Here is a 13,441-nt window from a genome sequence, read left to right on the forward strand (position 1 = left end):
TGTGTTGCAGTATACTGACTGGTTCGATGAGAACAACGGGGTAAAGAACCGCGATGCCCTGGACGATGTGGTCGGAGACCACAACGTCATCTGCCCCCTGCAGCACTTCGCCAGGAGCTATGCCCAGTTTCACTCTAACCAGGGTGCCAACAACGGGCAACAAGCGGGCAACGCAGGGGCCACGACGAAGGATGGGAACTCACAAGGTAAGAATGGTTCCTGAATGTTTTTCAAAGATGTTACTTCATGTCATACAATGGTTGGTTCTTAAGGCCCTTTTGCTCCGCTAGGTGTTAAAAAGGAATAACTCAAGTTTGAAGTAGTTCAAACAAAAAGTCTAACTCAAAGTCCTGTGTCAATATTCCATGTCAATGTCTCTCCTATCCTACTGATGTTCCCAGGCGGAGTGCACCTGTTTGAGATATATATACAACACTAGAGTGGGGATGCATGTTCTATTTCATTCTATGCTCTGTTCCAAACTCTCTAGGTGGAGTGTACCTGTACCTGTTTGACCACCGTGCGTCTAACCTGGCGTGGCCTGAGTGGATGGGCGTTATCCATGGTTACGAGATAGAGTTTGTGTTCGGCATGCCGCTGGAGAAGAGACTCAACTACACAGCCGAGGAGGAGAAACTGAGCCGACGCATGATGAGATACTGGGCCAACTTCGCACGCACCGGGTAAGACCGGGGTGGAGGGAGTTGAGAAAATGGGGAGTTGTGAAAGGGTATGGGTTGGTGTGTGTGTGTGTCTATCGAAGCACACTGAAAGATGTCCAACCCTAATTAAATCTATTCTCTCTCTCCCACCTCTCTCTCTCTCTCCAGTAACCCCAATATCAACTTTGATGGCAGTGTGGATAGCAGGCGGAAGTGGCCCCAGTTCACCAACAGTGAACAAAAACACGTGGGTCTGAACACGGAATCCCTGAAGATCCACAAGGGCCTGCGGAATCAGCTGTGTGCATTCTGGAACCGCTTCCTGCCACGCCTCCTCAACATCACCGGTAATAGGGTTACACACACACACACACACACACACACACACACACACACACACACACACACACACACACACACACACACACTACAATGACACAATCTGGACCTCTAACAGCACATTAAGGACATCAAAGCAATGCTCATGACAGTACAAACATACTGTCAACATCATTTTCTCATATTCTTCCCTCAGCTTAGATTTTACAACCAAATATGGTTATTGTAATCACAATTATTGGTAAAGGAGATTCATTATTAAACTCATTATTTGGTCATTAAATGATTTATACAGAGGGTTAATGGATGGAAATATTCAGAGAGAGCTAGCTGCGGCTTAGTCTTTTACAGGGAAAAAGGATCAATCAACCGACAGAACTTTAAAAAATAACTGAGAGAAAGAGAGAGAGATGGTGTGGTTTGTTTGGTTTTGCAATGGAAAGTTGTGCATGGTCAGTAAAGCGCATAGCACACACTACAGTAGCTACAACACTTCCCTGCTAAACTGACCCCGGGTCAGATTGGATGAAGAAGGATAGGACTGTTGCTTCCCAAATGGCACCCTATTCCTTATATAGTGCTTTACTTTTGACCATAGCCCATGGGCCCGTAGCCATGGCGCCGTAATGGCGGAGTTATCTGAGAGCTTCTGTAAAAACATTGTGCATATTTAGTTGATTTACGTGTTGTTGTTGTTTGGGGTGTGTTTGATAGCGCGTTACATTTTTATCTAATATACAGTATCTAGTTGCCTTGACCAACAGAGTGGCAGAATTGATGTCAGATCGATTTGTTTAGTTTGCTAAACTAGCTAGTTAGCTAGCTATAGCTAACTGTCTACTGCATTCAAAAGATGCTTTCAAGAAGTTTCAATGTTTATTTACCACGTGCAAATGATACAACAGGTGTAAAACAGTACAGTGAAATTCTTACCTTGAAAGCTCATTCCCAACAATGCAGTGATAATAATAATATAGATAATAATAGAAAATAGAATAAAAAATGTAAATAAAACCACACAAGAAATACGATGTGAGTTAAAGGAGCAAGAGAATGCAAGTACAGTGCATTCGGAATGTATTCAGACCCCTTGACTTTTTCCACATTTTGTTACGTTAGCCTTATTCTAAATTGTATTAAATAGTTTTTTTCTTCATCAATCTACACACAATACCCCATAACGACAAAGCAAAAACAGGTTTTTAGTAAATGTAGCAATTTTATTTCAAATAAAAACTGATATATCACATTTAAATAAGTATTCAGACCCTTTACTCAGTACTTTGTTGAAGCACCTTTGGCAGCAATTACAGCCTTGAGTCTTCTTGGGTATGACGCTACAAGCTTGGCACACCTGTATTTGGGGAGTTTCTCCCATTCTTCTCTGCAGATCCTCTCAAGCTCTGTCAGGTTGGATGGGGAGCATCGCTGCACAGCTATTTTCAGGTCTCTCCAGAGATGTTTGATCGGGTTCAAGTCCAGGCTCTGGCTGAGCCACTCAAGGACATTCAGAGACTTGTCCCGAAGCCACTCCTGCGTCGTCTTGGCTGTGTGCTTAGAGTCATTGTCCTGTTGGAAGGTGAACCTTCGCCCCAGTCTGATGTCCTGAGCGCTCTGCAGCAGGTTTTTATCAAGGATCTCTCTGTAATTTGCTCCGTTCATCTTACCATTGATCCTGACTCTCAGTCTCTGCCTCTGAAAAACATCCCCACAGCATAATGCTGGCACCACCATGCTTCACCGTAGGGATTGTGCCAGGTTTCCTCCAGATGTGACACTTGACATTCAGGCCAAAGAGTTCAATCTTGATTTCATCAGACCAGAGAATCTCGTTTCTCATGGTCTGAGAGTCTTTAAGTGCCTTTTGGCAAACTCCAAGCAGGTTGTCATGTGTCTTTTACTGAGGAGTGGCTTCCGTCTGGCCACTCTACCATAAAGGCCTGATTGGTGGAGTGCTGCAGAGATGGTTGTCCTTCTGGAAAGTTCTCCCATCTCCACAGAGGAACTCTGGAGCTCTGTCAGAGTGACCATCAGCTTCTTGATCACCTCCCTGACCAAGGCCCTTCTCCCCTGATTGCTCAGTTTGTCCGGGCGGCCAGCTCTAGAAAGAGTCTTGGTGGTTCCAAACTTCTTCCATTTAAGAATGATGGAAGCCACTATGTTCTTGGGGACCTTCGATGCTGCATACATTTTTTGGTACCCTTCACTAGATCTCTGCCTAGACACAATCCTGTCTCGGAGCTCTACGGACAAATCCTTCGACTTCATGGCTTGGTTTTTGCTCTGACATGCACTGTCAACTTTGGGACCTTATACAGACAGGTGTGCGCCTTTCCAAATCATGTCCAATCAATTTAATTTACACAGGTGGACTCCAATAACGTTGTAGGAACATCTCAAGGATAACCAATGGAAACAGGATGCACCTGAGCTCAATGTCGAGTCTCATAGCAAAGCGTCTGAATACTTATGTACATAAGGTAGTTCAGTTACTTATTTATTTATAAAAACCTGTTTTCGCTTTGTCATTATGGGGTATTGTGTGTAGATTGATGAGGGGAAAAAATGATTTAATCAATATTAGAATAAGGCTGTAACATAACAAAATGTGGAAAAATGGAATGTGTCTGAATACTTTCCGAATACACTGTATATACAGGTCAGTGTCAGTACCTTATTCAATGTGAGTAGCTGAGGTGGGTTTATATATAAAAAGTCATAAAAAGTGACTGGGAGTAGGATATACATGTATCAGAGTTAAAAAGTGTCTGGTGGCAGGAATATATAAATACATATGGTAATATACTAATGGTAATATATGCTTGTAAACAGGAGTAATAGTGACCAGTGGTCAGCCCGTCAGGAAGTCCAGGGTCCAGTTGCAGAGGGAGGTGTTCAGTCCCAGGGTCCCGAGCTTGGAGGGCACTATGGTGTTGAACTCTGATCTGTAGTCGATGAACAGCAGTCTCACATAGGTATTCCTCTTGTCCAGGTGGTAGAGGGCAGTGTGAAGTTCAATTGAGATTGCATCGCAGGTAGCCTTAGAGTTCTTGGGAACAGGAATGATGGTGGTCAGCTTGAGACGTGGGGATTACAGGCTGGGACAAGGAGAGGTCGAAAATAAACGTGAAGGTGCCTACCAGGTGGTCTGTGCATGCTCTGAGAATTCGTCCTGGAATCTCTTTCGGCCCTGCAGCCTTGCAAGTGTTGATCAGAATCAGAAACCTTACTCACGTCAGCCTCGGAGAGCGAAATCGCCCAGTCCTCTGGGACGGCGGGGACCCTCGTGCACGGATTGGTGTTGTTTTTGTCGAAGCGTGCATAAAATGCATTGAGTTCACGTGCATAAAATGCATTGACGTGGAACAAAAATCGCAGGCAACAAGAATTAGCAGCCTCCGGGTGCATTGTTTCCTGCTTGTTTATAGCCTCGTACAGTTTATTAAGTGCCAGCTTGTTGTTGTTGTTGTCCTGAGGTGGAATATGTACATCAGTCACGATAACAGATAACTCTCTTACGAGGTAGAATGGTCGGCATTTGACCATCAGGTATACCAAGATGGGTGAACAATAGGTTGAAACTTCCACTGCACTAGAGTCTGCACACCATCTGTTGTTGATGAAGAGACATACCCCTCCCCCTCTGGATTTCCCTGAATCCAATGACCTGTCTGCTCGAAGAATAGAGAATCCATCGAGTTGGATAGCCATGCGGGGTATCTTGTCCGAAAGCCATGTTTCAGAAAAACAGAGAATATTGCATTTTCGAGAGTCCCGTTGATAGCAAATCCACGATCGGATGTCATCTTATTATTAAGTGGCCAATAGAATGGAGGGAAGTGGTGGCCAGTTTTCCTTTTGCCTTAGTCTCAGCAGGACGCCCGATCTCTTGCCTCTTTTTCGCTGGTGTTTCCTCTTGGGTAGCCCGAAGATTGGATCGGAGGGACATAAAGAGCCCAGGTCGGATGAGTCAAAGTTGAAGCCGAAATTGAGGTTAGTAACTTCCGATCTGATGTTCAAATGTTTTTGTCGATCAATATGAAATGATAGCGGATACATTTAGTGCAAAAAAAGTAACGATAAACGCCCAAATAGTCACAAAATAGCTAAGTTGGGTCGGAGCTCTCAAGGCGGCAGCCATACAGTAAGCTTCACCTTGTATAAAATCATTCAGCACCCGGCTTCTATTTTCAACCACCCAAAGTGAGAGGACTGAAGTGTGGAGATGGCAGAAGGCTCCCTCTTAGTGAGGGTGACTTTATACACTGGACTGATGTGTGGTGAGCTCTTTCGGCAGCAGAAGAAGCATCACCCAAGTGGGTGCTACACATTGCTAGTGGAGGAGTCGTCCAGTTGCCACAGAGAGCTGCGAATTGAGAACGTCAGGACCGGCTAGTCAACTCCAGCACCACCATCACCATTATAAAACCTTTCCCTCCCTAGTACCATTCAACTCAACTACAAGAAGAATAGAGGCCTTCACCAAGAAGAGCAGGCACCATCCGGACCTGTCAAGACTTCACTCTCCATACTTTTTTCTTCTTGAACTAACTTTTATCACCTTTTCTAATTTTGCCTTTTTACTGCAATTCAGCTTTAAGCTGTGAATGTGTACAATAAAGTCTAATTGACAATAAATAGAATCAGATCAGAAAATGTTAGATTTAGCCAGAAAGGTTAGCAGGATGAAGGGAATCACGGAATCCCTCTGGTCCTTCCACTCCATCTCTAGTTCTATTTCTCTTCTATGACATCACTGCTGTCCAGGCCTTATTTAGCTCATTCTGGGGCCTTGTGCTTTTTCTGTTCTCTCCAAACTTAGACCTTTTTTCTATTTTTGACTTCACCATCCACTCTCCTTTCAATCTGAATTCCCGTATCTTTTTGCTGATATCATTTTATCTCACAACTTCTTTTATTTATATATATATATATATTTATTTATTTATTTCATACAAAACAGGTATTTTAAATCATTCTCAATCTTGGCTGGCGCAGTGAGAAGCCTCTAAAACTCCCTTTCTCTCTACTTTCTTATCCTTTTATTTTGCATATTAAAAAAAAATGTTTTTATGTACAACACTTCTGTTTCATCCCTCCTTCTTTCCCTCTTCCTTTGTCAGTATTCCCAGAAGGCCTTTGCTGTGAGAAACAGAACATATGTCAATAGCCACTTGATTCACTGTGTGTGTGATCCATCTTTGTATACCAAAAACCCAAACATGAGTATAATGCCAACTTTTCATTGGAAATGTTCCAAACCCAAAAAGCCACTGTGTTTTACTGTTAGAGGTTTGTGTGAAACATGCCTGGTTAGTTTCCTGACCTATGACCTATGACCCCTGGTCAGATAAACAGGGATGATGTTGCTTCCTGGGTCTTCCCCTACTGTCTCTCGGGTTCCTTTCGGATTATGTCTGATATTGTGTGATTCCATCTGTATGTGACAGTGGTGACGCTGTCTTTCACTTGTGGTAATCTCTCTCTCTCTCTCTCTCTCTCTCTCTCCTCCTCCCCAGATAACATAGATGAGGCGGAGCGTCAGTGGAAGGTGGAGTTCCATCGTTGGTCCTCCTACATGATGCACTGGAAGAGCCAGTTCGACCATTACAGCAAGCAGGAGCGCTGCACTGACCTCTGAGGAGAGAAAGAAAGAGATGATGAAGACCTTGTCCTTCCATAGTTTCCTACAATTCTTCATGTGATATAATTTGTTTAAGGCTTGCAATTTAACTCGACGAAGGTCAAACAGTGGATTCCTTTCCCCCACAAAATCACATTTACTGTATCACAAATCATATTTTCTGTGTGTTTTTTGTTTGTTTCCATTGCAGATGTTTGGCTGCCTAAAACACGTCCATAAGCTGACAATTTATCAGCATCAAATTTATTATGGAAGGAGGTGGTCATTGATGAAGGCTGTGAAAAGGTGAACATTTCAAAGGTGTGTCATTACAATACCTCTGAAGACTGTGTGTATGTGTGTGTGTGCGTGTATGCATGCATGCATCCGTGGGCATGTGTGTGTGTGTGTGTGTGTGTGTGTGTGTGTGTGTGTGTGTGTGTGTGTGTGTGTGTGGAAGTGTGGTATGACTGAACCTCTGTTCCACATCACTCTTATTTTTTTTACTTCACTTTATTATTTTCCAGTTGATACAAATCTCGCTATCTGCTTATTTTTAATGATCTTTATTTAAAACAGCTATTATGAACACTGTTTCACTGTCTAACAATGTATCCGTTCACTTGTCGTTCGTCTATCTCGTATATATGTCCTTCCCCCCCGTTCTTCTATCCTTCTTTCTTTCTCTCTGACTGTATTGGTTAGGTGATCTGCTGTTCTATCTGTGTAGTGTCTTCTCCTGTGTCTCAAATGACACCCTATTCCCTATATAGTGCACTACTAAGCTCTGGTTGAAAGTAGTGCACTCCATATGGAAAAGGGTGGGATTCAGAAATACAATCTGTGTCTGTGTAGCGTCTTTTTTTGCATCTCAAATTACACCCTAATCCCTACATAAGTGCACTACTAAGCTCTGGTCGAAAGTAGTACATGGAATAGGGTGGGATTTGGGATGTAGTCTGGGTGGGTCCAAACCTAAAACCTCTGATCAATTATTATAGGAATCTGGAGCCATGTAAATCTCTGTGTGCTGGTTTAGAAAATAACTATACTGGATAAAAACAATTAGACTGTGTGTGTGTGTTGCACTACATGGATATAAACAGACAAGTGCATACAAAGTTCATATACACACACTATCGCTCTCTCACACACCAAACACACACACACACACACACACACACACAGAGTGGATTGAAAAACGTGCACGGAGGACCAATACTCACAAGTTCAGCGATCAACAAGATAGACATGTAGTCATGTTATATGTCACACATGTCTATCTTGTTCATCGCTGAACTTCATCGCTGAACTCCGTGCACGTTTCTCAATCCACTCTGTGTGTTTCGGTGTGTGTGTGTTTCGGTGTGTGTGTTTCGGTGTGTGAGAGAGCGATAGTGTTTGTATGCACTTGTCGGTATATATCCACATACCTCTGTCAATCACCTATATGTAGCCAAGCACTTGTGAACGTCAGTCACACCCACTGTTGTTTGTTCTAGCATCAGAATGCAGTAAAGTATTATATTTTGTGGGCGTGAGGGTGTGTGTGTGTGTGTGCATACTACTAATATTGTCTCCGTGCCAACGGGTCGATGTGTCTCGCTCCCCTCCATCTCTCTCTTTTGTCCTATCCATCTCTCTCCCGTCTCAACCCCCCCTCTCTCTCCACCTTCCCCTCCATCTCTCTCTCCTCCATCTCGCCATGTCCCCAGAGGACGAACGGTTCTCGTTAGTCTAATGGAGACTGAAGTAATTCACTCAGTGTGTGTGTGTGTGTGTGTGTGTGTGTGTGTGTGTGTGTGTGTGTAATTCAGTGCTCCAGTGAAACGACAGGATGCTGCGTCAGCCATTCGCTGGCTATGAGACTGACAGGCCTGGCTGGGCTGTACTGCACTGCTCTGCTGCAGTGGCCGGGGCTGATGGAGAGAGAGGGAGGAGGGTGAGAGAGGGGTGAGAGATTGAGAGCATGGGTAGGAGAGATGAGAGATGGAGAGGGAGGGGAATGAGAGATGGAGCTAGGGTGAGTGGGAAATGGAGAGAGAGAGGGTAAAGATAAAAAGAGAGGGGAAGATGGAGGGAAAAAAGAAAACAGGGTTACGTACTCCACTCTTGTCTATACTAAGGTTATTTATCATTAATGTGACATATAAGTACTATGTGTGGGTTAATATTACTCTTTTTCAATATTTTATTTTGCAGTTGCATTCTTCAGGTTTAAACCAACTACAGATGTCAGAGTATAAGAGACTGTCTGGAGGGTTTATCGATCACTTCCGTATCTGTTGAGATTGTTCTGAGTTTGGCTGCTCTCGTAGGGACTTTGACATGATAAATCCGTCCGTCGGTCTATCTGTCTTTGTGTGTTCTCTGAATGTGTGTCTAATTGTCTGTCACGGTGAGTCTACCTTTTGTTTGTTTGTTTGTCCATCTGTGTCCACCTCTGTCTCTCTGTGTCTGCTTGCCTTTGTCTAATTGTCTGTGTCCATCCGCCCGTCTCTATACAGTTTTTGCATGATGTCATACTTTTGTGATGTCATATGTGTAATGTCATATTTATTTGAACTTGCGTTTGTTGACATTGTGGAAGGGATCAGGATCAGCCTTGTGATTGGTCAGTGGGTCTTTCTGCGAATCATTATGATTGGTTTATTCACCGGCATGTACAACTCCTATTTAACGACTGGAGTAGAGTAGTCTAGCTTTAAAAAATATATATATATAAAATAAAAAAGTCAAAGACTATCTGTAATTATTTAGATACTGGTTGAGTCCCAAATGGCACCCTATTCCCCACATAGTGCGTTACTTTTCATCAGGGCCCAAAGGGCTCGGGTCAAAAGTTGTGCACTATATAGGGAATGGGTTGCCATTTGGGACGCATCCACTTTGTTTGACTGAACAGAATGCGTGTGTATGTACGGATTGGCTGCGTGAGTGTTCCGATGATGACTGAGTGACAGCTGCTCAAGCACCTCTTTTCCAATAAGAGGGCCTGCTTACCCTTTCTCCTCCAATGATATCCCTTTATGCATGTCCAGAGCAACAACCCCCCCCCTCTCTGTATTCTACTCCAAATTTATGACAGTTATTTTCTGTAACAATATAATACCCCTGATGTTCTGATATGTATTTTGATTATTATTACAATTATTATAGCTTTGAAATTACAGTTGATGTTAGCAATAATATAACACATTGATAACTAAATATATGACATTTATTGTATGATGATGACAACGATGATGATGATTATGACGATGATGATGAAGATTGACAAAGCAATATAATATATATAAAGAGTGCCATATTTTTATTTGAATTGTTATATTATTATTTTTATTTTTCCTTTTTCAATCCAACAGTATTAGTACAGTACTACTACAGTATACTAGTCTAAACAGTATATAGAGTATATACAGTATTATGGGTATATACAGCATAGTATCTACTGTATATAGTATATACAGTTTAAACTAGTAACACTACTGTACTATTACAGTACTACTACTTCTGCATCATTTGTTACAGTCGCTAGTACTTTAAATAATACATTAGAATGGCTTTTGTAGAAGTATGTATTCATGAATGCCAGCTTGTTGTTTGTCAAATTGGAACAAAATAAAGACACCATGCTTGCTTACCTCTAATACCGAGTCTATTGCTCTCTCTCTCTTCCTTTCCTTACTGAAAGAGCGCAACACGGGTTACGTGTTTGCTGGTCTGTGACCCACTGACACCGCCCACGGTTAGAGGTAAATAAGGCAGCCCAAGAGTCAACGCACAGGGAACTATATTCACACACACACAGGAACGTAGAACTGTGCATGGAGATGTATGTGGAAAGGACGTGGAATACTAGTGGTTCGTAATGAACAGAAAACAGGGGTAATGAATACACCGTACACAATACAATAACTGATGGCACAAGTAGAGCAACAAAGCTATTAACAAGGGAAGGACTATATGAATGTATATGCTACCTGCACATTACACAACACCGCAAACACAGAGGCAACATACAATAGGCAATAGTAACAAAGTACGAAGAACAATATACACATTTCAATTGGGAAAGCAAATGGTAAATCAATAGCATGTTTGCAATTCCTTTTCCTAAATGGGTATGCATTTTGTGACAAAATTTGAATTGAAATGCAAAAAAAGATATTGCATTATGATTTTCAATGGACTTTGAAAAAGAAATAGCAAAGTGTATAATTAAAAGTAAATGCTTAAATGATAAATCATTTCTCATGTTTGCCATTTCATTTCCTTGTTCTGATGGCATGAATTGTGACAAAAATAAAGATTATTCTTAATTAGCAATTGACAAGGCTTTTACATACTTAAGACTGGAAAAATTCCAATTATCACTAAAATTAGATAAATCAATCGCAATGCTTCATTTTGCTATTTAAAAAAAAAAATGTATTGGTCCTTTGCGTTTTCGATGTGTTAGACCTGTCAATCAAACACGGTGGACCGGGTTTTGGTAACATGAGGCAGAAGAGGTTGCCTGGGCTTGCTAGCTATGCTCAGACAGAAATATCGGTACTCTTAATTTCTTTAAGTATTTCTGGATCAGAGCGAAAGAGGCAAAGTTGTACTACAGTGCCTTCAGAAAGTATTCATACCCCTTGACTTATTCGACATGTTGTTGTGTTACAGCCTGAATTTAAAACTGATTAAATAGATTTTATTCTCTCACCAATCTACACATAATACCCCATAATGACATATTTTTGCAAATGTATTGAAAATGAAATACAAAAATATAGATTTTACATAAGTATTCACACCCCTGTGTCAATACATGTTACCTATGCCAGCAGTTACAGCTGTGAGTCTTTCTGGGTAAGTCTTTAAGAGCTTTGCACCCCTGGATTGTACAATATTTGCTAATTATTATTTTTTTTTTGTACAATATTTGCACATTATTATTTTTTGTATTCAGTACAGGCTTCTTTCTATTCACTCAGTCAATTAGGTTAGTATTGTGAAGTAACTACAATGTTGTTAATCCATCCTCAGTTTTCTCCTGTCACAGCCATTAAACTCTGTAACTGTTTTAAAGTCACCATTGGCCTCACTTTCTTAATATTGAGTTGCACCCCGTTTTGCCCTCAGAACAGCCTCAATTCGTCGGGACATGGACTCTACAAGGTGTCAAAAGCGTTCCACAGGGATGCTGGCCCATGTTTACTCCAATGCTTCCCACAGTTGTGTCAAGTTGGCTGGATGTCCTCTGAGTGGTGGACCATTCTTAATACACTGTTGTGCGAAACTGTTGTGCGTGAAAAATACAGCAGCTTTTAAGTTCTTGACACACTCAACGCAGTGTGTCTGACGCCTGCTACAATAACCTGTTCAAAAGCACAAAATCTTTTGTCTTGCCCATTCACCCTCTGAATGGCACACAGTACCAGTCACACCTACTCATTCAAGGGTTTGTCTTTATTTTTTATATTTTCTACATTGTAGAAAAATAGTGAAGACATCAAAACAATGAAAGAACACATATGGAATCATGTAGTATGCAAAAAAATTGTGAAACAAATCAAAATACATTTTAGATTTGAGATTCTTCAAAGTAACCACCGTTTGCCTTGATGACCGCATTGCACACTCTCGGGATTCTCTCAACCAACTTCACCTGGAATGCTTTTCCAACAGTCTTGAAGGCGTTCCCACATATGCTGAGCACTTGTTTTCTTCTTTTCATTCCCTCTGCAGTCCAACTCATCACAAACCATCCCAATTGGGTTAAGGTCAAGTGAATGTGGAGGCCAGGTCATCTGATGCAGCACTCCATGTTATTGAAGTGTTGTGGTTGCAAGTTCACTTGGCACATCTAAAGCCTTTTCTTTTGGGGTGCTGGTATAGGCCACCAAGTGCTAACAGTCAGTATCTAAATAATATGTGCAAAATGCTTGATAGTGTATGTGACGTAAACAGAGAGTTCTACTTTCTTGGGGACCTGAATATTGACTGGTTTGCATCAAGCTGTCCGCTCAAGATGAATCTTCTTACTGTAACCAGTGCCTGTAATCTGGTTCAGGTTATTAATCAACCTACCAGGGTGTTTACAAACACTACAGGAGCAAGATCATCCACATGTATCGATCACATTTTTACTAATACTGTAGAACTTTGTTTTAAAGCTGTATTTGTACCCATTGGATGCAGTGATCACAATATAGTGGCTATATCCAGGAAAGCCAAAGTTCCAACAGCTGGGCCTAAAATAGCTTATAAGAGATCATACAAAAGATTTTGCTGTGACTCTTATGTGGGTGATGTTAAAAAAAATTGTTGGTCAGATGTGATTAATGAGGAGCATCCAGACACTGCACTTGATGAATTTATGAAATTACTTCTTCCAATGATTGATAAACACGCCGCACCTGTTAAGAAACTGACTGTTAGAACTGTTAAGGCTCCATGGATTTATGAGGAATTAAAAAACTGTATGGTTGAAAGAGATGGGGCAAAAGGAGTGGATAATAAGTCTGGCTGCACATCTGACTGGCTTACTTACTGCAAATTGAGAAATTATGTGACAAAAAGAACAAGAAACTGTATTAAGCCAATATCAATGATATAAAGAATGATGGAAAAAAACTTTGGAGTTATTTAAATGAAATTATGGGCAGAAAAACAAATTCAACTCCATCTTTCATCGAATCAGATGGCTTATTAATCATGAAACCATTTGATGTTGCCAAATATTTTTATGATTATTTCATTGGCAAAGTGGGCAAACTTAGGCAGAAAAGGCCAACAACGAACGGTGAGCAATTGTATTCATGCATAA

General features: G+C 41.4%; 1 protein-coding gene across 2 annotated transcripts in view; it reads left to right on the forward strand.

Moving 5' to 3' along the window:
• The window catches only part of ache (acetylcholinesterase (Yt blood group)), a 31,310-nt gene extending 21,036 nt beyond the window's left edge, over positions 1-10,274 (forward strand). For both annotated transcript variants that reach the window (XM_014207183.2, XM_014207184.2), the window contains exons 8-11: positions 11-206; positions 491-683; positions 831-1,009; positions 6,521-10,274. In XM_014207183.2, the coding sequence (XP_014062658.1) occupies positions 11-206; positions 491-683; positions 831-1,009; positions 6,521-6,642 (690 nt within the window). In that variant the 3' untranslated portion in view covers positions 6,643-10,274. The remainder of the gene's footprint in view (positions 1-10; positions 207-490; positions 684-830; positions 1,010-6,520) is intronic.
• Positions 10,275-13,441: the final 3,167 nt, after the last annotated feature.

Source organism: Salmo salar, chromosome ssa07 (genome assembly GCF_905237065.1).
Source record: "Salmo salar chromosome ssa07, Ssal_v3.1, whole genome shotgun sequence".
Lineage (NCBI taxonomy): Eukaryota > Metazoa > Chordata > Actinopteri > Salmoniformes > Salmonidae > Salmo > Salmo salar.